This window comes from Triturus cristatus, chromosome 11 (assembly GCF_964204655.1).
Source record: "Triturus cristatus chromosome 11, aTriCri1.1, whole genome shotgun sequence".
In the NCBI taxonomy this organism is placed as follows: domain Eukaryota; kingdom Metazoa; phylum Chordata; class Amphibia; order Caudata; family Salamandridae; genus Triturus; species Triturus cristatus.
In genome coordinates this window covers 870876240-870900218 of record NC_140594.1, presented here as the reverse complement: position 1 = coordinate 870900218, position 23979 = coordinate 870876240, and the positions used below count along the sequence as shown (strand labels likewise).

The following is a 23979-nucleotide window of genomic DNA, read 5'->3' as shown; positions in this document are numbered from 1 at the left end:
ACCACCTCTCTTCCTTTCTGCAGTGGCAGACTGGGAGCCATTTTGTCCTTTGTCACAATCAGGGTGGCACAAACAGTGCTGCAGCCCTGGGTGGGCACTCTGTCTTACCCTCCCTGGGTATCCTAGGTACCATGCACTAGGAACATATTTATAAGTAAGTCAGCAAATGCCAACTGGGGACATCCCCTTTGTAAGTGTCAAAAAGCTGCCACTGAGGTCTATTAGCGGGCTTCAGTGCACTCTGAGTCAACAAAACAGCAGCATCAGTCCAAAAATGTGGGGTTGAAGATGCAACTAGAGGCATTTCCTTATAAGCACATTACAGAAGGATGTTTTTTCTCAATATGAATGGGCTGATCTCCCTGTTCCTATCCCCAGGAAGTGAATTCCAGAGCTGTGGTCCGTAAACCTAAAATGCCTTCCTGGTAGCATTTTACGCTGCATTCTGGGTCTTGACAGAAAATGAGGTAAACTGTCCTTGATGGCCTGCATTGGTTGACTTTGTGGTATAGGCTGGTTGGGAAACATTCCAGCCAGACATACCCTCACGGTGTGTCTGATAACTCTGCCCCCAAAGAGGATGCACCGTCGCTGCAAAAGTTTCCAGCAGCTGCATCTGTTCCCATGAGCAGTGTGCACAGTACATGATGTACATTTGGTACAGGGGTATTTCCTCTTAGCCTGGTGCATGCCCTTGAGCAAATAGACAGTTCAAAGTGCATGATACCAAAAGGGTACGGAGACTGGCGCGAGCTTCGCTGATGCCGTGCGATGTATGAACCACTGGAGATTGAATGACGAACCCTAGTGTGGAAGCCTGATCATCTTATAATGGATGCCTCTGGCAAATGCTCAACTGCTCTCCAAACAATGACACTTAATGTACTGATTGTCCAGAGAGAAAGGAGACAAAATGGTCCCTCCAGCTGGTATGATGAGTTTTTCAGATTGCAGGCAAGTGACCCTCCCATCAAAGAAGCCTTCCTGAGTGGTGAACAATTTCCTTGAAATAGATGGATCACTTCAGATGTCCATGAAATTGCTAACGTTAACCCCTCGCTCTCTGAAACTGGTGGCCATATTGCAGATAAGAAAGGCTTTATACGTTACATACCACAGAAATAACCGTGGTCTCTGCAATACAATGTAATGAAATCATTTTTAATACCGGTGCTGACCATGCTTGTGGTCATGATCCTGTACCCACAGAAGGAACATCCCTTATTTAAAAATGAACCCCATTTAACACCCCAAATAATTGAGTAAAACTATGAATGTAATATATTATAAATATAGATAGATATTAAAATAGACAATCAATGCACTGAACATTTTTGTTGGTTTTGTTGTACGTCTCGGTGATTGTGAGCGTTAATGGCAAAAATGTAATTTCATAGTGAGCAAATGCCCCAACCCCCTGCAGTTATTTTTTAAGCTCACACAATATACTATTCAAAGGGATCTTCAGAAGTTTTAATTATGCAAATGACTCCTCTCCAGGAAAGCGCACAGTGTAGCGTCATTTGCAGGAGTGGCTCCATAAGAGAAGAGAAGCCTCACCCCACTAAAAAATGCCCCCAGAAAAGCCCAAGAGCTGAAAAATAAAATGAGAATGAAGTTGATTTATTGCCATTTTATTTTTCACCAACCTGTCCTGAACCAAGTGTTGTTACAGGGCAGGGCCATTGCTGCTGAGTAGCAGCAGCGAGTTGTGCACTTAAGTATAAAGTGCGCATGATATTTTGGCTGGCTGTCTTGTGATGGTCAGCCAGACATGCGCATTTTAAATTCTCTAACTCTGCTGTCTAAGACAGCTTGGGTGGAGAAAGCACAGGCCTCCAGTTCTCCTAGGAGCGCTGAGAGGGGTCACTCCCTCCAATCCTGGAGCTTCTCTCATGCTGGTTAAGAACATGAGAGAAGCGCCCGGATTGGTTAGGGGAGTTGACTGGGTCCCACGTTGGAGCCTTGAGGAGAGAAGACTGAAACACCCGAACAAGGAGGCTAGTACCACCTATTTGCCCACATCACCACTCTCCGTACATGCCAGCCGCCACTGGTCTTTTGACCTGTGTGGGGGGACATCTTCAATTAGTACCACTAAGCATCATTCAGACACAACCCTCTCTCTCTGACGCTCTGTCTGTTTGTCTCTGTCTTTCATTATTTCTCTTTCTGTCATTAACTCTTTCCACCCCCCAACTTTCCCTCCCTCTATGTGGACTCTCACCCCTGCAATCTTCTCATTTAATTAAGGTCTGAGTACAGCAGCCAACGGATTAATGGAAGGTGCCCCAACAACTATGAGTGGTTTCTCAAGGAGAACATGAAAGCAGCCTTCCAGTACACCTCTTGCAGTGAAAATAAAGGCTTATTATTGCCAACAGCCAAAAGTGGTGATGGGGCACAGAAACTGACCAATAGGAATGTGCTCAGTCCCCTAAAAGTATATGTGCAATTGGCTAATACCTAATTGCCATATTTAATGTATTTATAAGTCCCCAGTATATGGTACTCTGGGTACCAAGGGCTGTTAAGTTAAGTGTCACAAGTGGACTGCAGCACTTCTTGTGCCGCTACGGCTGTGATAAGGTCAAAACATGGCTCAAGGCCTGTCATTGCAATCACGTCAAGCAGCTTTTGAACAGCTAAGAGGAACGCAGCCGGGGCATGGATCTCCCCACAATCCATTGGTGGTGCCACCAGCTGTCATCTCTTCCAAAGGTTCACACTAGCTGTCCACTTACATGTGGCCCATTCTCACTCTCACGCTATAATGTATGTAGAAGGCTAGAAAAATACCCTTTAAATGCAAATGTGTAGCTTGGAGATGGTCCTTCTCCAGGCGGTCCTAGATCTTACAGGGTGCCGTCTGAGGAGGTGGCCCTTCTGTGCATCACCAGTGATGGTGTGCAGCCTTGCTCTGCAGCTGCTGACAGGTGGTGCTCCCTTATTAAGTATCCGCAGCAGAGTATGCTGCCATCTTACTGACTGGCATCATTCAAGGTGTGGTGCACTTTGGTGTTGCTGCTGGTAAGATATGCTTCTTCACCAACTAGCAACAGGCAGAGCATTGTGTTTCTGTTGATTTTCATGGTTCTACCCAAACCCTTCACAGAGTGAAACAAAGGCACCTTTTTCTTCTAACAATCACTTTACTGCTCAGCCACACCGCCACACTCATCACACTTCGCTGTGGTGACCAACTCCCTCCAGGTCATCAGGAACACAGTTACCTTTCTGCACTTTTGTGTGATAGCCTAATGCATTCTGGGCAGTGTAGTCCTGCTTTACGTTTATTGAAGTGATTAGACAAACCCACCTGAAATCGGAGATTTATAGGTAAAGTTCAGGACTGGAGACAGTGTCCGTAATGACCTGGAGTCCCATTGTCACTCTTCTTTTCACCTCTGCCTCACCACCTTTGTATACCTCATTCATACATGCCAACTTGAGGAACAATCTCGCTGAGGGGGCAGGGCCTTAAAGGGGGCAGGGCCTTGAGCAGAGAAGTACCTACTAGCCACTTTTGAACCCCACCCTGCCCCAAGCCCACCCACCCCCCAAAAAGCTTGCTGAGGCCTGGTGCCCATGTGATGGGTTGTTTTCCGACCCTTTTATGGATGTCGGCAGTTCAAAGCCTCGGAAATCGACCTGGAACCGTGTGATATCGGACCTTGTTTTCCTTGTCACCATGGGATATCGGTTCTAAACCGGGAGACCGTGTAATGGGAGCCGATATCATGAGACACATGGTGACACCGTGTGAGTTGGCAGGTATGCTTTATCTTTACCCTCCGCACATCTGCCACACTGCAAGTTTTCCAACCTCCACTACTTCTCGATCTCCACCACCGTCTTACCGTAACTATCACACGCAAAATCTCCCTCACATCACTCATCCGAGCACTCTCCACCACTCTCCAAATCTCATGTACTCAGGCCACTGAAATTATGCAGCAGTGGGGACCACATTATGCAAGAAGGAGAGCCAATTACGTGACCTCAATCTGCACGTTCTGTGGGCAAACGTGTCACCTCATTAGTACGATATTAACATCGGCATCCAGCAATCGGCAACTGAAAGGTGACTAGGTGTCCTTTGCAGAATATGCCGGACGTGTGTCACTTTTTTTTTAGTAGCCCTTGACCCATTTTTAGCTCAAAACACGTTTTCCCTAAAATCTGCAAATTATGCAGCAGATGGTTATGTGCAAATGCTCTAAATCCATAATTTACCACTGCAGCCACAGAATCACAGTTTCAATGATTGTGGTGGTGTCGCCTCCACCGTGCTAAACATTTCCAAAGTACTGTTTTCACCATTGTTCTTCTCAAACCTATACAGGTCAACACTTACATGTCTCTATTGCCTGACATGAGGTTTCCCTTTCTTTTGGTTAATAGTCAGCTGAATATTAGCTTGAGCAAGATCCGCCCACTGCTATTGATATTCGAATATTTATTAAAAGCTGGTTTCTAACCTTCATCCAAGCACTAGGCTCTAAAATCACCTGCCTACATTTACATATATATTCTTTAAAGATATGCTCATATGTCTTTATGGAACGCATAGTAAGGTAGTTCAACATGCCAATGTACATTGGACACCAACGCGCATCCTTTCATTTACGGTCTTAGCTTTGAGGGACAGTTTGGGCCCTTGATCCACATACGCATCGTGGCAGAAGTAAAACAAGTCGTTTTATAGTAGTGACAGGCCCTGATATGGATTGTCGACAGACCCCCACTTGTCTAGTTGTTGGCTTTTCTGTTGAAAATCATTGTCATCAGATTTGTCAGTCCAAATAATTCAGGGGCGCAACACATGAGTGTATGTCCCATCATATATTGGGTGGAGAAATTAAGTCCATGAGTCCCTGACGGCATGAAGCAGAGCTCTCAGGTTTTCCAGTTCCATGCCGTCAGTAGTTCAGCTATTTTGGTTTCTGAAACACGGAATGCATTTCTACTTGTGCACCAATCTACTCCGACTGACACACCGGTACAGAAGGCTCCCCACTTAGTACCTCCTACACTATACTAGAAATCAACTCACCCAGGATCTAGTTCAATTTTGGTTTCTGCTTTGCCTTCTGGGATTTGTAGTGCTTGTTTTATAATGGAGGTCAAGCGTTTCCCTATCCCATGTGCAATTATCTAATCCAGGCCAACCAATCGTATCAAATACAGTTTTTTCCCAATAAGATCCGGTACGTGTAGTCGTGAAATTATTACGGTAGTTATGGTACGCACTCGGTATAATAAGGGACTACAGGTACCATGATGCACAGAAAAAATGGACTGGAAGAAATGCTTTTGTTTGGAATCAATAGACATGGGAGAGTTCTTCATTGTGAATGACAACTGGCACACGAGTATAGCGTACTCCACTTACTGCTAAATTCCTGTTGTAAATTCTTAGGTAGTTTGTTTTCACAACTGAAATGGAAACAGCGCTGCCTTTGGACAGCATGCGCACAGAGACGTTTTAAGGTATGGTCAAAGTGGGCTCTGGCCCAGGGCCCCAGTCTTTCATGGGCTCCGGGATTCAGCCAGCTCTGCTCTGCAGAGAGTCTTGCCCTGATGACCTTGAGTAATTCTTAAACAGATTGTTTTAAATATCATTTTCCTTTAATTTATTTTCAATGTGGGGGATGTGTGAGAGTCTACTACAGACATTTTGCAGAGAAATGTTTGTTTCATGCAACAGCCATAAAAAAGTTTCTTTTAGATCATAACAGGACCTCACATATGAGAAAATGGAGGGTGTCACAGAGATTATCTGCTGTAATATTAGAGAGCTGCTGCTGTGGTACAATATTGAAAACACACGTCACTATCCCCGAAAATTAGATGTAAACACATCTAGAATTTGGACCAGTCTGCCTGTGCAGTGTCAGTGACCTGGCTAAAAAGGGAATGAAAGAGCTGCAATTGGATCATAAATTCAAAGCTGTTCAGCACAGGGACCCCCCCCCCAAAAAATGTTTCGACCAGGGCCCCCAAGCTCTTTTGTTTTACCAGATTCATAAAATAGTCCGGAAGTCCCGCCTTTTAGGTGGCATTCTCAATCATTGGATCTAGTTTATTTTGCTAGTGAGTATGTGATCGTTGTTGTGTATTTATGAAAGGTGAAATATTTGAGACAAAACCAAACCGGGAAGGAATAAAGATTTCTGCTCAGTCCACTCTAAGAACCCCGGAAGAGTGCCTTTTAATACACCTAACTGCGCTTTTTAGCCTACAACACTTTCCCTACCGGGATTATTAAGGCAAATGACACTACAAGCCCCATAATGCAACATTCTCTTGACTAAACAGTCAGGATTGGTGCAGGATACCGAACATTACCTGGTATCTATGAATGTGGTCCGCATGTAGTTGTCCTTTGTCTTGTTCCTTGCTTAAAGCATGGCATGCTCCATGTCATCAAAGGCACCAATATTGGTACTTTGCCATTTATCAAACCACCCGATGCATTCTGGTACTGGTAGTCCTGGGTCACATCACATGAAGCGATTTGACTGAATCTCTAGGTTTAAATCGGTTTGGCGAAGGAAAAACTGGACTAGGTTTGTGTGTCCTTGTTGAAATGGATTCATATAGTTACCTTACCGATATTTACTTTGAAGCATGCCTCTTGTAACCCTTCAGGAAGAGTTTTGCCACCAGTGAACCAAATTACGCTAACACAGCCCACTTGTAGCTGTCTTATCGAAGATGGAGGAATAGAACTCGCCACTATGTATTCACGCCACATTACCACAGTATTTAATAACCTTATGCAACCTGGGAGTTGTAGTTAATTTGGCCAAAACTCCAGATAAAAATATGTAACCGAAGAATGCAGGACTGGAATTATGCCCGGATAATATGGATCAAGGCGCCACCCTTTACAATCAGTTTGAGTTGTAGATTTTCTTTTATAAAATTCTGTTATGATTGTTTCTTTGCTAGGTGTTGCTGCTGTGGCGTCGCCAGTCCAAATCAACAAAAATGTTCCTATTATGAAGCACACCCAATGAATGATGTCATAGGTCTCAAAACCTAGTTAATGAGCTTCAAACAAAGGTACATTCAGAATCTTTGCTGTTAGTGGTACAGGGTTGGCTGAAGAGAATTGAGTGCCTTTCTGCTCACAATGCCTCCTTTGCAGTTAGAGTTAATATTGTACCTCTGCTCCATCCTGCAGTTGTTAGCTGCCCACTGACCGTGTTTCGTATGCGCTGCCAACCTGGGGCCGTATTATACATAGGACGCACTGTCCTGGCTTGGCTGTGGCACACCTTTAAGTAGGTGCGCTTGGCACAAACTAAGACAGTGCACCCAATTACAGATGATATGTTGCCCTCAGGGTAGCTGCAAACTCGCTGCTACTCTGTGGGCAGCACTTTCGGGAAAGGCGTAGCAGGTGTTTAAAGCAGTCGCTCTGTCTGGCACAGTGCAGACAGCACACTGCCTGCTTTACAAAGGGAGACGGAGATCCCCCAGCAAGCGGGTGCAGGGGGTGACAGCACCCGCCTGTAACGGGGTGTCTCAGAGAGGCCATGGGACCCCTTTATACTCCTTATAGGACTTCCCTCATGCAGGGCACTGACTGTGCACCACCTGTTTGTGGGCACAGTATGTGTGCCTCCCGACTGCCCTTTTGCCTGTGCACCCACATCCATAATACAGCACGGGCTCAGAGGCAAAGTGTTTCCCTAATCTTCACGGGCCATACTGTGTTATTACAACAGTTTGCCTATTGCAGGTTGAAATCCAAGCATTTCATTTAATGTTAGTTGAAATGACAGGACTGGCTGAAGAGGGCAAGCCTTGCGCGGAGCCACTTCACAGTACATGGCGGGTTGTTATTCGTGTGCTGTTATTTCGTTGATAACTTTGAGTTTTTCTTTGCAACATTATTTTAGAGAACGAACAGTATTGTTTCTCTGTGTTCTTTTGTGCTGTGCCCTACGAAAGGGGCAAGCAAACACACTGTTTCTTATCACTAGCTATGACTTGGCCCGATGTCACAAGGGTGGCATTCCCACGAATTTGAAGTTTCAGCCAGCAAACATTTTCCCGGGAGCCAAAAAGTTGGGTCTTTTGTATGACCGAGGACAGCACTGAGGGTCGGCGGCAAAATGGGGGGGTGGGGGGTAAAGTGGGTGTAGGGGAAGCAAAGCATGTACAACTAGTGGCTGAACTGATCTGCATAATGTGGAACCAGAAGGCCTGGGATGAATCCTGGCTTCCCCACTTGACCAAATTGTGTGATCCTGGGCAACTGTTTTATTTCAGTTTCCATCCTTTTTCTTCATTATTACACAAAAGAGGACTTGGAAATACATGACTTCAGGATGCATGATGTACAAAACCTTCTCCTGTGTCTGAATCTAATCACTAATGGCATTGTTCTGAGGGTGGGGGGGAAGGGGAGAGCATGACTGTTTCTAAATTCATGTTTGAAAACTTTCAAAATCTGATTTACTAGGGTTAAACGGTTCTGCAGGGATAATGAAATACACTTTTTTTTTATTCTGTGGATCCTATCATATTTTGTACACGTTTGCTGTCTTTAAAGATGCAGGTGTTCCTAAAGTTAAGGCGTGCAGTACATTCTTCCTTGCTTTAAACTTTAAATAAATGCTTGCAGTTTATTTACCTTTTTTTAAATGTTTGTGTTGAATTGTGTAAAAAGCAGCCCAGTGCTGCTGTTGCCTAGGGGGTCGCATGCAAAGGTCAGAAGGGCCGTATGTGTCCGGCTCCCCCCTCCCTTTGAGAATCCCTATACTATAGTCGGGATATGTAGTTTCAAATTTCGTTTAGAAGCCGAGGCCTGCAAGTTGCAACAGTCTTAATGCTATTATCTGCAGAAAACAATACTGTCTGAAAGTCGCCCTCTTATTACAGAACTTTCTGGTTTTTAAGGTCCATTCCTGAGTAGCTCATCTATTTCACAATTGTTGCTTTGCTTTCTTAAACTTGTGGACTTGCTTTTTTTATAGGGCAACATAAGTATACGTCTCAGAATGCCAAGCAGAAACCTTGACAGGATAAGTTAGTCGGGCATGGACGTGAGAAATCTGTTTTTCAGCCAACAGCATTAGGCATGTTGGGACTTGTAGTTATCTTTTCCGGTGCAGAGCATGGCACTGCAAATGTCCCCATATATCATACTATTGGCGGTAAAAGCTGGGATGGCTGTAGTTGCCCTCATGGCATGCGGATGGACGACGCAATGGTGTTTACGGTTTTTCTTTTGCGGATCTCTGAGACAAAATGCTTCGAATTTTGCAACGAGGTAGAAAGATGGATTGCACAAGGAAAATGGCCTTGGTTTTGAACGTGTATTCACTTTAATAGTTTAGCACATTCCCGGCCCATAAAGGGGACATCAAACACTTCACAAATAAATTTTCAAAAGTCAGAAATCTACCAATAACAAACAAGAAGCTGAATAGGCAAAATATACGGGCTCTCAAGGGTCTATGATCCATTCGTAACTAGCTCATCAAGGCACGGTGTTTTTGCTTTGCTTTCTGGGACATGTAGTCCTGATTTTGAAGAGGCTTAACAGGACTACACGCCCTAGAATTGAAAGCCAAAGCATTAACTGAACTAATTATTCGTGCATGGACATGGGAAACTTGAGCCCTCTGTGGTTGGTGGGGTGGGCATGTGCAGTTGTCATAAGTGCCTGTGTTGACAATTAAGTGCGGGTGCCAGGCACCGGAAACCACCGGCTCAAATTAAGCACTGTATGTCTGTGCCCATCTGTATGAATAGCTAACACACGTCCCCATGTGCTGTGTGACTGACTTTATAGCAGGTACTGCAGCACGTTGACAGCTGGGATGTACCAGTGCATGCTTAATTGGTGAAAGTGTGATTTACAATCCCAGAATGCAAAGTTATGTTTGCTAAACAGTCGTGGCTGTTAAAGATGTGGCTTGTGACACATGACCGCTTGGCAACTTTATTCGTGTTTTTCCGATGTTTTTCTGTTGCTGCGTCCTAGGGACTTATACACTGAGCATGTATACAAGCTCTGTTTCCACCAACCCAGAAATGTCCATTTTAATTGCTCTGATCTCTAAGGAGGCGCTGATGTCACAGCGGTTTCCATCGCAGCCACAGATTGCAAAAGATGCTTAGAACACACTGTTGACATTTTCCTTTCTCCATGACTACGAACAAAGCAATACGGTTTTATGCAGGGCTTTAAGTTTAAGTGGGATGTCAAAACTGGGGGGGTCTCTCAAAGGGGCGTGGCCAGTATAATTAAGGGTGTGGCTTAAAAATACATAAACTAAAAATCTGTGCTTAGCATGGTGTGCCGCCTGACTTGTATTTTGCTGTTTCTGTCATTGAATTCAGATATATGATACAGCAAGTAACATCATGCCTACAACAAGTCAGGACTATTGGCTTTGTCAATAGTTGTTAGTTACATAAGATAAATAAGCAGCAACTACGGCTTGTATACATTGTTAAAAAATCTTTCACCTAAAGCCCTGGTGACACCACGACAATGTTGCTGCCCCTGAGTTTCAAAAAGAGACTGGGTAATCCAGAGAGAAAATGACTATCTTTAAAGGATTTTCCTTCCTCATACAACGCTCATCTGTGCATGCTGTCACTGCAGTCCGGAAAAAAAGGAGTGCCTAGGCCAGGCACAAAACAGAGCCCGATAGAGACCCGTTTCGAGGCCCCCCTTTAAAAAACTGTTGGTGCTCTGCACCGGTGAGACCCGGCCCACTTAAAGCCCTGGTTTTATGAAAGGGCCCCCTTACCCTAGTGATAGATCAGGACGGTTCGGCAGAAACCCCACTCTGGATACTTGGCATTTCCGTTAACAGAGCACCCATCTATTTTCGAGCAGTCCCAGGCCTAGTAAACTGTATCCTGGCTGAGCCAACAAATTAACAGGGAGAGCCGAGCCATAGCCCAGCCAAGGGTCCGGCTCGGATCTTAGAGTCCATGCACGAGCCGAACCCTGAACATTTTTCCTATGTAAATCATACAGCAAACATCACCTAAAATATGATCCATACTCTTCAAAATTTTAAAAAAACAAAAAAACGCGATAATGATGAAAAACAGTTTTGATGAAACAAATATGTGCCTAAAATCACACAGCTTAAGCGGGGGAAGCCCCGGTGTGGCCAGATTTTTCTGTTTCACTTTGTACAAGTCAGTCACTAAATGGGTATCTAGTTGTCTCTCTTTAAGTTAAGGCTTTGTATTTACCTGTTTGTGAATTTTTCTGCAGTTTTTTATAGCACAAACTCGACTGAAGCACCAGTTACATTACAAAAGGTCACAGCTCGCTGTGGGGACATGGTTGTATTGGGATCAAAAATAGGCATGACCACCCTAAAAGAGTGACCTACATTTGCAGATTGCACCTTAAAACACAACACTGCTTAAGTGTTTTTAAGTTTTATAAAAAGGAGGGGAGTTTCTCTAAAACAAGCATGTTTTCTTATCTTCACTGAGATTTAAAAGAAATGCAAATGTTACCAGAACTCTTTGCAGCGGCAGCTGCACAGTTAAGGTGGAGGATCATCACCCCATCGCTCTTTGAGCACTGCAAAAAGAAAATATTAAATAATAATAACCAGGGCCGGACTGGCCGTAGCGAGCACCAGGCATTTCCCCGGTTGGCCGTCGGGGTTGGGGGGCGGTTTTGGGCCCCTGGGGGCTGATTTTGTTACAGGGCTGTTATGCAGCATAGCTGCAATATCAGCTGCTGTAACAAAATCATCCGAAACCGACCGTGGCAAACAGCTCGGCCTCACCCCCATCCCCCCCTGGTGGGCCGACCGAGCACTTTGCCAGGGCCGGTTTTAGTTCCCAGTCTAGCCCTGATAATAACACATTGTTATTATCATTTTATTTGTCAGTAGCGCCGGTCTAGGATGAGACGGGGCTGGGCTGTCTGACGGAGCAGGGAGGAGTTGTGGTGGGCTCTACAAATGCGCAAGATGGTTTGGCTGGCTGTCTTATGATGGCCAAACCGACATGCACACTTAGTATTTTTCCTCCCGGCTCTGTTGCACAGCCGGGAGGAGAACAGTCCCAGGCTCCCAAGTGCTGTCTGAGCGGCAAACCAGGCCACCCAGACCAATCACGACGCTGCTGCCATGCTGGTAATACTATTACTAGCATGATAGCAGCGTTATGATTGTTTGGGGGGGGTGGGTCTGGGAGCTTGTGTACTGCCAGGAGTCAGGAACAGAAGAGGACGGAGAAGAGATGGCAGCCGGCAGGTAAGTCGTATTTTCTTTTTTTTTCTCCTTTCACCTCCACCTCCCCCCCCCCACCACTTCTGTTCACTATCAGATGCCACTGACTCTTTGTTCATTTGTTCATGGTTCAGTTCACAATGGTGAACCACACCTGACTATAAGTGAGGCCACTTCTGCTCAGGCCCCCTGCCCCTGCTCACTCTGCATACATTAATGGGCCGGCCCAGTGACAGACTGGGAATGACACCTCCGCCCTGTTGGTACAAGGGAGGTAATGGAGGCCCATCAGCCTACGGAAAGGCCGCTCAGCCCCAAACTAGGCGGCTTGCGGCATCTGAACAGCAAAGTTTCAGCCTAAATCGGCCTCCATGCTGGTCAAAAAAGATGCCCACAGCTGCAACTCGGATACCGACCCATCGCCCAGTGCCCGAGTACCCGCCTTACCAATCCAACCATGTGTGGGGATTAAGTGATTTGCGCAGAATCACTGGAGCCGGTTCCAAGACTCAAACCTGGTTTCCCAGTAAAAGGGTGGCAGCTTTGGCCGTAAAGCCACATCCCGGGTAGAGGGAGGTAGCAGGCAGAAGCCACGCGGAAGCTCAGCTCATTAAGGGCTTGAGGTTCCAATGGGACTTCAAACAGAGCCAGGCTTGAGCCTGACTGGAGCTTTCAGTGGCTCGCTCACTTCTAGTTAACTACTAGACTGTTGGTGGTACAGAAAAAAACCAGTAAATCGAGTTCCTTATTTTTTTTCTTCGTGCACCCTGTGTGTCATCTTCCTCAGCAGCCCTGATGGATAGCGCTGAGCAGGGGTGAAAATAGCAGCAGTTCTCTGCAGGGCTCTTGTCTTTTTAACGATGCGGATATGACCCACTTTTTGGGCTGGTGTAGTGAAGGATGATCAGGATTCATGTAGTTTTAGGTATATATTTATTTCAGGAAGATGGTACAAGGTGGTAAGTCCATAGGTAGTAATTAAAGATAATAATTAAGAACTAAAAAAAAACACCAGGAGCAGGCTCCTTTCAGCTCAGCCCCAAGCTCCCAACTGAACTCCCCAGAGCCAGGGAAACCAACATTCTACTGCTCCATCATCAAGGAATGCAAACATTCCACACGGTGACAACAGTGGATAAGCAAGGAAGAAAAGAGACAGACACTCCACATCTCCCTCTTTTATATATAGAAATAATATGTACGATGTGACAAAGTATTAGGAAAAGAACCAGGGAGAATAATAAGGAACATCATGAAAAGAATAGAAAGAGAGAATAGTAAGGAAGGATAATATAAAAATAGAAGGGGAAGCACGGAATGAAAGAACAATAAAAGAATGAGAGAAGGAATTTTATAGGAAAAATGTAAGGAGGATGAAAGAAAGAATATGAAAGAAAGAATTACATAGAAAAAATAGAAAGAGAAGAACGGAATGAAAGAACAACATAAGGATGAAAGAGAGAATTTCATAGAAAATAAGAGGAAAAAGAAGATAAAGGAGATATACCAATCCTTTCAGCTCATCCCCAAGCTCCCAACTGAACTCCCCAGAGCCAGGGAAACCAACATTCCGCAAGGTGACAACAGTGGATAAGCAAGGAAGAAAAGAGACGGACACTACAGCTGGTCCCTGCTTTTCACGCAGGGGGGGTCACAATGGAGGGGGGGGGGGGTTTGATCTGGGATTATTTGCTCCATGACCGCTTTTTCAGGGCTCCCTGCCACTGCCCAATGGATTGTATTCTATAACAAGAGAACGGGCTTAGTCTGCTTTCGTGATGTATTCTCAACAAGGCAGGTAGCCTTCGGTGCATCTTAATGTTGCCATAAAACCAAAGAAGGGCCCCGCATTGCATTTGTAACCCGAGCCCCACAAGAGTCTTTTCACCCCAGGACTTCCGCACATTCAATGCAACAGTAGCACTTGCCAGCATCAAGCTATAACTCCACTGGGGCAGTAGCAGGAATTCTCAGCATGGAAGCTGTGGTTTTAATGGGACAGCAGGGGAGTAGCTTGGTCATTAAGATGGGGGTGGGGGGGGGGTTAGGTTTAGATTTTCCAACAATCACGCTGGCATATAATGTTAAAATGCATTATGCGACAAGCGGGGCGTATGAGAGGGGCTTAAGGGGCAGTGGAAAGGGAGAGCAATGTGGCTTGGTTGGGGTACTAAGTGAGAGAAAGCAGATTATTTGGTGAAATGACCAACATTTATTTTTTAAGACTTTCGAAACAGAGAGAAGGAGAGGGTTTATGGGTGTATTTGTCTGTGTGTAAAAATTCCTGTTGAAATCGGAAAGATACCGTACCATATCCAACTGAAAACACCTGTACAGGACTGGCGGTAGCGGGCATCGGGTTTTTTCCCGGGAGACTGGAAGGGCAGGGCTCGGTTTTGCAACAGTGAGGGACGTTTTTTTGTTACTGGTGCCAGGTTTGTAGCAGTGCGCAAATTGGCCTCCAATACCAAAAGCAGCAGTGCTTCACACTGCCCACCCCTGGTCCTACAAGATTGCCAGGGCTGCTTTGGGTTCCCAGTCCGGCCCTGCACCTGTACCCAACTATTTATCACAAAATATATTTATTAGGGGTGACGTAACACCCCAAACAACCCCCCTCCCAAAGCTTCGCCTCTGTAGGTCAGTAGCGAGAGCTTCCATAGAAGGGTGATAGGTGTTTAACAGCACGTTTTGCCACTCCTTACCATCCCCAGAAGAGAGGCCAAGGATAGAATGCGCAGTCGGAGAGCTTTGTGTACTCTATCCCGGGTAGCTATATTGTTCGTTTTATCTGCCAGCGCTCTCCGCAGCTATACCACACTTTTAACATGACAGGATTGGTCATTGTCAACACAACGTTTATAACTCTGAAAGTGTGTCAGTTCCACTAATTGAGTTTCTCAGTGGAGAGGCAATTGATTGAATGGGCATGAAATGTGAGCTCCCCACTTACCCTCCTGAGAAAGCTCCATGCATGCTAACACATTGGGAGCAATATGATGGGCTCTGCAGCAGTCCCACCCTGGCCTCTCAGAGAGGCCCTCTGTGTTACAGCTTAAGGCTGCGTTTTTTTTTTATTCCCACTATTAATAAACGGGCATCCTACTGTGATGCATAGACAATTCTGGGTTGTTTTTAGTATCACACACTTGTGCACCTAAAACACACAAGTGTTGGTCTGTGCCTTTCTCCTTCTTACTGTTCCACTAGAGAGCCTGTCCTCCCTTCACTTAGCACGCCTCATTTTCAGCAAAGATCCACCTTCACAGATGATGAAATGTGGAGAAAACATGTGCCCATACACGGGAGACACCATGACGGATGTTATTTATATGACAAACAGCTGTGCTGGGTTTGGTGGACTCCCCACTGAAGTCATACTCTGTCTGCTCTGTTGCATCACCAGAGTGCTAAAACTTCGTTCAGCCAGACTTAAAACAAAGACTAGATTTCCACATACGCGGTGAATAAACATGAAAGACAGAGATGTGAAGTCTGTTCTTTGCGCCTTGAGTTTTTAAACGCGCCCCATGACCTTTTCACTCAAATTACTGATTTCATGAGGCGGCATTGTATGCAGTAGTCGCCGTTAGGCGCTCTCACCCCAGGGTCCATGGGACTCTTGTCTTCCTTCTCCATCACCTCTGTTATTTTGTCCGCCATCTACTATTCACTCTACTCATTTCACCTTACCTCTTACTCAACCTTATCGTGACCGTCAACCTCTCCTCAGTTGTATTTTTCTACTCGCTCATATGTTATGTAAATAATGTGGTAAAAAGTTCAACGATTGATAAGATGGGAAGATGTACTTGCACTTTGGGCACTTCATGTGACTTGTTACATATTTTAATAGATTGCCAGAAGTTTTTTGATATTCGAATTCTGCTTTTAAGACCGATTTTTAGGAAATATGAGATAAAATCTAGGGCCCAGGCTGTAACGTTGGTGACTGAAATGAGCCACTTAGACATTGCCGTTGCTATTGGGAAGTTTATGCAAAGAGTGAAAGCACTTCTTCTTATTGGTTTTAAATGAGTTTTAAGCCACCAAGAATTAATTAATTAATGGAGGGTGTATTAATTGTATGCGTTTTAAGATGTGTTTAGTGTATTTAAGGTTATGCAATTTTAGATGTATTTTAATTATATATGTAAAGTTTGAGGACCAATGGTCTAAATAAACGTAAATTGAACTGAAAAACTACTCGCTCACTCACTCTTTCACTCACGCTTTCTCCTGCTTTCCAGATTCATTTACTTGTTCTCTCTTGCTTTCACTCTTTCATCTACTCTTTCCTTCGCTCTCTCACCGGACTGAGCATGTTCTTCCAGAGCAGTGACCATGGAGGCCGTGTAGAAGTGCCCATGGCTTACCCTTCACTGTCCTTGCTGGTCTGAGGGCTCCTGAAAGCAGCAGCAAGAACAGAAAGTAGGCAATAACACGTAGAATCTGTCCCTTCCTTTAGTTTCCTGTCGTTGCACTGCACTTAATCTCTCAGCAGCACATAGAAGGGACTCTGACGTCATGGGAGGGAGGCTCAAAGGGTGAGTAATGTCCAGGGCTGGACTTGGGAACCAAAGCAGCCCCGGAAAAAATGCTCAAACTGGCCCCACTATTTTTTCGTAGTTTTATATAGCGCCAACCTGACCCGAAGCTTTTGGGGCGCTTTACACGAGCACCAGTTACATTACATAAGGTCCTAGTCATTCTTTTTGTATTTGTAGGGGGGGGGGGGTTATCCACAATCGCAGGATTTTGAGAAGATAGCGAAACTTGTACCTGGGTTCCCCAGTTCCAAAGGTACAGCTCGGGCCCGAACACCACATTCTCTACCCCTCCCCCGGCCCAATATCTTGTTGAAACCCTCCTCTCTCGCCTCTCCTCCCTCTCATCGCTTGTTCTCTATCTTTGCCCCCACTCCTTCTTTTTCTCCAGGCCTTTCAAAACCGGCCTCCAACCCACCAGCGAAATGCCAGTGGGAAAAAAAACCTGTCTGGTAAAGTCCCTTATTAGGGTGACCAACCGTGCGTAAATTTCACAGACAGTCCGTAATTTCAGCCATCTGTCCGTTGTCCATGAAGGATTCTTTAACGGACGCCATTTGTCCGTAATTTTAACCGAGCACTGGTCGCAACACCCTAAAGCCGGCACAGCTTTCACCCACCTCCCTTCTTGACTCCGATGCTGTTGAGGTCGGGTGTAACAGACTCCGATGCAGCACCAAAGCACAGATACCCAGCAGCATTGAAATACTACCTTCAGATAGCAGACCTTATTGTTACTCAATTATTTTCAAATGGACCAACCTTCGGGAGGATGGAGGCTAGAGACGACTTTTCCATGATTCGAACTCATAACCTGCCAAAACCACTTCGAACAGGTGATAAAAATTCAATACATTAAGCCATGCCTCCGACTTTCAACAGCAAGCTTCTATGCTTCCCTTTCAGATATGCCCCTTGGACTTGTTTATCTTTAAATCGCACCCAGCATGTCCTCCTCCTACTATAGAGTGGCCCTTCGCCCTGCCAGACAGGCCTGCTTTGCAGAATAGGAAAAGGAATATTTTAATGTGTTTGTGTTTTCTTGGAGGCACACAGTAGCTTAAACAAAGAACCAGTCTCTTTGATTTAAGCTGCAACTAGCTCTCCTGTGGGGCATATATGTTAGAACTTACATATAAATGTGAATACTCTTGATAATTGAGGAGCGTGCTGCAATCTTTGTTAAACTCTAAACAATGAGTATTACACGTGGTCCTCTTCACAGAGCAGAGCTTAATTACTGTAACTAAAGTGTAATCCAACCTCGGTTCTTCAAACATGCAGTCTATAATATAATAAAATAAAGAAATGGCACAATCCCACCCACACTGATTAACAAAGTATGGAGGACAATCAGTTAAATCAGTTCTCTTGGAGTATCTCCTTTAAGTACTGTACATCACAGTGGGGGATGGCAAAACTAAAATTTTGGACGGAGAGCCTGTCTTCTTGTTGTCTTGTCCAGAAGGGGGTGAGGAGCCCTACCCCACCCTGGAAGAGTCCAAGATGATACTAGAATACTGCATACCCACCCCTGTGCCCACCCTGGGTGGTTCCTTTGCCCGACCTGGATGGTTTCTGTCCCCCCTGTAGAGGATCCTGCCGCCCCCGTGATGGTTCCTGCCCCCCCTGTGATGGCTCCTGCCCCCCCTGTGATGGCTCCTGACCCCCCATGTGGCGGCTCCTGTCCCCCCCCCCCCGATGGCTCTTGGCCCCCATGTGGTGGGTCCTGCCCCCCTGTGATGGCTCATGCCTCCCCTTTGATGGCTCCTGTCCCCCATGTGGTGGCTCCTGTCCCCCCCGCTTATGATGGCTCCTGTTTCCCCCCGTGGTGGATCCTGTCTCCTTCTTGGGTGGCTCCTGTCCCAGTCCTGGGATGGCTCCTGCAGCGTGGATGAAGTTTTTGATCGGCCTCTTCTGTCTGAAACTCTGCAGACAAAGGCTCAGCTCAAAATTAATATGAAAAGGTGGGCGAGTGAGTAAGTGAAGGGATGGGTGGATGGCTGGATGGATTAGTGAAAAGGTGAATGGATGAATGAAAGATTGAATAGATGGATAATGAGAGAGGATGGATAGATGAGTGAGTGGAAGGATGGATGAGAGAAAAGGTAAATAGCTGGATGTATGGGTGGAAGGGTAGCTGGATGGGTAAAAGGGTGGATGGATGAGTGAAAGAATGGATGAGTGAAAAGGTGGATGATGAGTGAGTGGGTGGATGGATGAGTGGAATGATGGATGTATTGATGAATTGATAAGTGCAAGGGTGAATGGATGGACGGATGAGTGGAAGGGTGGATGTAAGGATGGATGAGTGAGTGAAAGGGAGGGTAGATGGACAAAAGGATGAATAGATGAGTGAAGGAGTGAAAGGATAGATGGATGAGAGAAAGGATGGAGGAGTGATAGGGTCAATGGATGGATTCATGAGTGGATGAGTAGATGGATGGGTGGGTGGATGGATGGATGGAAGGAAGGATGGCTAAGTGAAAGGGTTGATGGAGAGAGAAAGGGAGAATGGATGGGTGACTGAAAGGGTGAATGGGTGGAAGGATGAGTGACTGGGTGGATGGATGAGTAAGTGAAAGGATGGTTGGATGGGTGAAAGGGTAAATGGCTGGATGGATGAGTGAATAAATGGAAGGGTAGAAGAGTGGATGGATGAGTGTACAGATGGATAGGGTGAAAGGGTGGATGGATAGTGTATAGATGAGTGACAGGGTGGATGGATGAGTGAAGTGATAGATGGAAGGATACATGATGAATAGGTTTGCAAATGGTTGAATATGTTTGGATATGGATGGGCTTACTTATATACTATTGCACGAACTCCTCTGATGTGCCTGTAAAATGTACCTTTTGTCCTGAAGTTTTGTCCTGAATTTCGACCTCCTGTCCTGAATTTGTGTCCTGAATTTTTACACTCACCGCCCTGAATTTGCGCCAATGCCAGTTGGTCACCCTACCCCTTATGCATCTGTGGCATTTTGGTGAAACTGCGTCCATGAGAGTGGCGTGGCTTCTATGGCTGTACGTCAGACTATCACATATAGAAATATCCTCTGACATAAACATTGTCTCGTTGGGTGTAGATTTTTTTATTATTATCCACATGGGGCCATATTTTTCTGAAGGATATTTGGGCGCTATATTTTGCCAGCGTTTGTGTGGTGCTCTATACAGATTACTCTGCAGCTGAAACTGTTTGCAGCTGTACTGCAGTCGGACCGTGGCAGCCCCAGAGACCAGCCTCTTCGCACGTTCGCCCCAGTGAACGTGTAGACGAGGCGTCCAAAGATGTCTGTCCGGCTGATGACCTGACGGAGGAGCTCCCAGAGGTGTCTGCGCCTGGAAGCGGTTCGGTCAGCCGTGAACACCGCCCCCTCTCCCCCCCCCACCCCTTTCCCTCCCCGCCCCCGTTAACTCTCAGTCGCACCGCGTTTGTAAAGATGTGAGGGTCTGGACTCTATCAATAGCGCTGCAGGCCTGGCATGACTGCCCGCGCTACGCGGCGCTGCGTCACACCTTCGCTGCCCATGTGGCGGTGCACTTTGTTCAGGGTGGGGAACGGGCAAAGGTTGCACGTGGCTCGGAAGATATCAGGCGCAGACAAGGCAGGAAGGCGCCTTCTGTCTCAGCTGTAAGAAGTGAGATGTACGTGAACCCCACTTCCAAGTAACATGCGCCATAAGGCGAGAAACTGCCCACTGCCGGTTCTGAATCTAGCGCCTCGAGTATGAAGACGGCTCAAAGCGTGACATTGCTGGATCACCGATGGGTGAGTGCAGGTCGGAGAAATGTTACGTGATTCATGCCAGGGTCCGAGTTAAAATGTGTAGAAAGTAGCACTCTGTTGGGCATTTGTAGCGTGCTCCTTCAGTTGAAACGGTAGCTTCTAAGCACGTGATCGGGGATTGTACTACTGAATATGGACACTAACACTATGGTGGCATTCTAATGTCGAGGGGCACAAAATCGGAGGGAAGTGCATATGGGAAAGTATAAATGTACTATCTCTTACTCCGTATCTGCGTACCTTGAAGATATACATACCGCATGCGTGCATATAGGTATAGAAAATCTAGACCTATCTGTCGATATTCTTTTTCGATATTCTGTCCTCGATATTTCATGCGTGCCAACTCGCACGGTGCCACACGATATCGGCTCCCATGACACGGCCACCTAGTAAGGACCCGATGCCACACGCTGGCCAGGAAAAGCTGTAAATTGTGGTGTTACAGCTCGTTTTCTGAGGCTTTGAACAGTTGACATTCATTGAAGGGTGTGTAAACACCCCAGGACATCAACATTTTTTTTTTTAATAAAGGAAGGGGTTTTGGGGCAGGGTGGGGTTCAAAAGTGCCTCTTGGGTACTTTTTGCCTCGATGCCCCTCCCCCTCATGCCCCGCCCCCTCATGCCCCGCCCCCTCCTCACAGATTTTTAGGTCTCGCCTGACCCAGCGCATGCGCTGGTCTGGCAAGACTTTTTGAGAGGGCTCCAAAAAGTGCTACCAGGCCAGCCTAGAGCTACAGTGCATGTGCGTGGGCGCGTGCGCCGCTTTTACCGCGATTACTTCCACTTTTGCGGCCGCACGGCCCCTTTGATGTTTGATCGCGATCACTTTCACGGCCGCTTGGCATAGCCAATAGGTCTCGCTTTTGGGACCTTATAAGTATTTGGTTATGAAACTGTTGCATGGCTAAACACTTATAAGATCCCAAAGGGGAGACCTATTGGCTATGCCAATGCCTGTTTTTCAGGTTGGCAGGTACGATATTTTGTACCACCAATACTGTTGATTCGATATTCAGGGGGCACACCCTGTTTGGGGGGATAGATGATTAAATGGGCGGTACAACCTGTAAGCCAAAGGGATCTATTAAGGTGGAAGGATGGGCAGCACACTGAAATGAAGGGAGCTTGAGTTTCAATTATAAATGTAAGCAGGGCGAGCTCACCTCGAAGGGCTGCTGGTAAGGAGTTCCATAATCCTGCAAGAGATTTGACCAGGCCATCTCTGTTGGCAGAAACTTTGGACTTCTTTGAAAGGGGGTGTTTGAAGACCTGAATTTTTTGATCCTGGTCTAGAAGCCTGATCATTTAAAAATATACATTTTACATGCTATGTATAGCCCTCCATACCACAGTTCCACTGCTTCTCAGCACTGTAAAAGGCAGGTGTTGCTATTACCCAATTTTTTGGGCACTCCTATTACTGGCCTCAAAAGAGCGGCAGGCAGAGCAGCCTGCAGAAATTTGAACCTTTGCCTTGCACATTATAGCAGATGTCAACTGCGCTCCCTGAGCCATCTTACCTTGGGCTCATTCTTGGCCCATATATGGAGGAGGAAGAGGTACAGTGGGGTTGTTACTGATGCTGGCTTGTATGCCCACCCCAGGTATTGACCATCATGAGTTTCCCTCTGTAGATTTGAGGAAAACATGCCAGACCCACAAAATTGCGGGGTCCATTATGACATTCAGTTCTCAACCCCGTGCCCTTTTTTGCACGTTTTCCTTCTTCACTCCCAATTTCTCCTGATTCCAGAAGAAGGAAAATGTGCTTAGAAACTTATGAGGGCTAGAGGGACTGAGATAGAAGGGGTCTGTGGGTGCTTCATAGACAGAAGGATTTGATCTCAGCCTCCATGGAGGCTGCCAGTGTATGTAAAAAGAATATGGCCGGTTTGCCCTACACGCAGGAGTGTAAACAAAATTGTAATTGTCTCTAGTCATAGATCCAAATTCGACTGATGGAAATAGAGGTGAGCTTCCGACGTAGGGTGACGTGTAGGATTTATAAGGCATTCTCAAAGAAATCAAGGGAGGACGAGTGCTGATTCGAAGACCAAGGTAATGACATTATAGCTGCTCTTAACAGACAGGAAATGCTAGGAAGGCAACGTCAACATTGGGTTTTACTAAATATGAGAGAGGGTATGTGTCATCTGCCTCCAGCACTCCACACCCCATTCTAAGTTGAGTACATTTCCTATTCTTGAGCATATGTGCATTTGCTGTTTTCAGGGCTCTGACAGACAATTTAGGCAGTTTTTTTGTCAAAGACCTACTGTTACTAATGCACTAAAATATAAACAATATGTTGGCTTTGGGCCAGTCTCTTGTTCTAGACTGGATGTTTTTCTTGTGTGTCCCATTTCTCTACTTATTATTTGATAGCTTCCCTATCTATTGTTTGTTTGTGCGTCTGGAGCCCTTCCTCTTTACGGTGTTCTGATTTGAGGACCTGTGTCATTCCACTGCTTTAATTCAGGGAATACGTTTTCTTTTTAGGTCGCGGCCTTGGGGACTTTCAGAATGTTGACCTAGGAATGCATTACGCTGGTTGATTAGCATTGGCTTTGTGGGTTGTAACTCACACTTTCATGCTTTCTATTTGCTGGCTTTAGTTGCTTTAGGTTCTCCAGGTTCAGTTCGTCCCTCCCATTGACAAAAACATGTTTACTGTATTCTTCCACAAACTCGCTTTGTGTAAACAGGCCTTTAATTCTTGTTCTTATCATGTCACATTTGCTGTGGATTCAAAGACAAAGGTCAAATGTCAGGCCCTTTCTTCCAGGGAGCTTGGTGTTTATTTTTCTTTCTCTGACTTCAAAGCGAGAGAATGTATGTGGCAATCCTGCTGAGCACCCATGTAAGAGAAAGGGGTGTTCATTTTTTTTTTCTTGCTAACACACACAAAAAAATAACCTGATGACGATTTAGAATATATCAGAATTAGTACAAAAGAAGCACTATCGAAACGCATCAATACATTAGGTGATGACACTTGAAAACATTATTGTTTATGTGCAGTGAAACCGTATTTTGGTGCAAGTGAATGGTCATTTTAATTGAAATGTGTTTCTGTAATGGCAGTGCTCTACCACACAATGCGTACTCCACACTACTCCAACCCAGTCAACCCCACTCGACTCCAATCTACCCCACTACACTCCAATCTACTGCACTCCACTCAAATCTACCCCAGTCTACCCAATTCCAATCCACCCCACTCCAATGTACCTCAATTCAACCCACTCCACTCTGGTCTACCCAAATCCACTCCATTCTACTCCACTCCAGCCTATCCCACTCCAGTGTACCTTGCTCTCAACCACTTTACCCCACTGCACTCCAAACTCCACTGCAATCTATCCAACCCCTCTCCACTCTATTCTACCCCACTCCACTC

General features: G+C 45.8%; 1 protein-coding gene across 4 annotated transcripts in view; it reads left to right on the top strand.

The window, feature by feature from the left end:
- The window catches only part of SCHIP1 (schwannomin interacting protein 1), a 416513-nt gene that overhangs the window by 205991 nt on the left and 186543 nt on the right, over window positions 1-23979 (top strand). Inside the window, exon 1 of one of the 4 annotated variants that reach the window (XM_085634731.1) lies at window positions 20342-20558. The exons of the other annotated variants lie outside the window; for them this stretch is intronic. Within the exon in view, the coding sequence (XP_085490857.1) occupies window positions 20517-20558 (42 nt within the window). The 5' untranslated portion in view covers window positions 20342-20516. Of the gene's footprint in view, window positions 1-20341; window positions 20559-23979 lie in introns of those variants that run through there. 4 annotated transcript variants of the gene reach the window in all.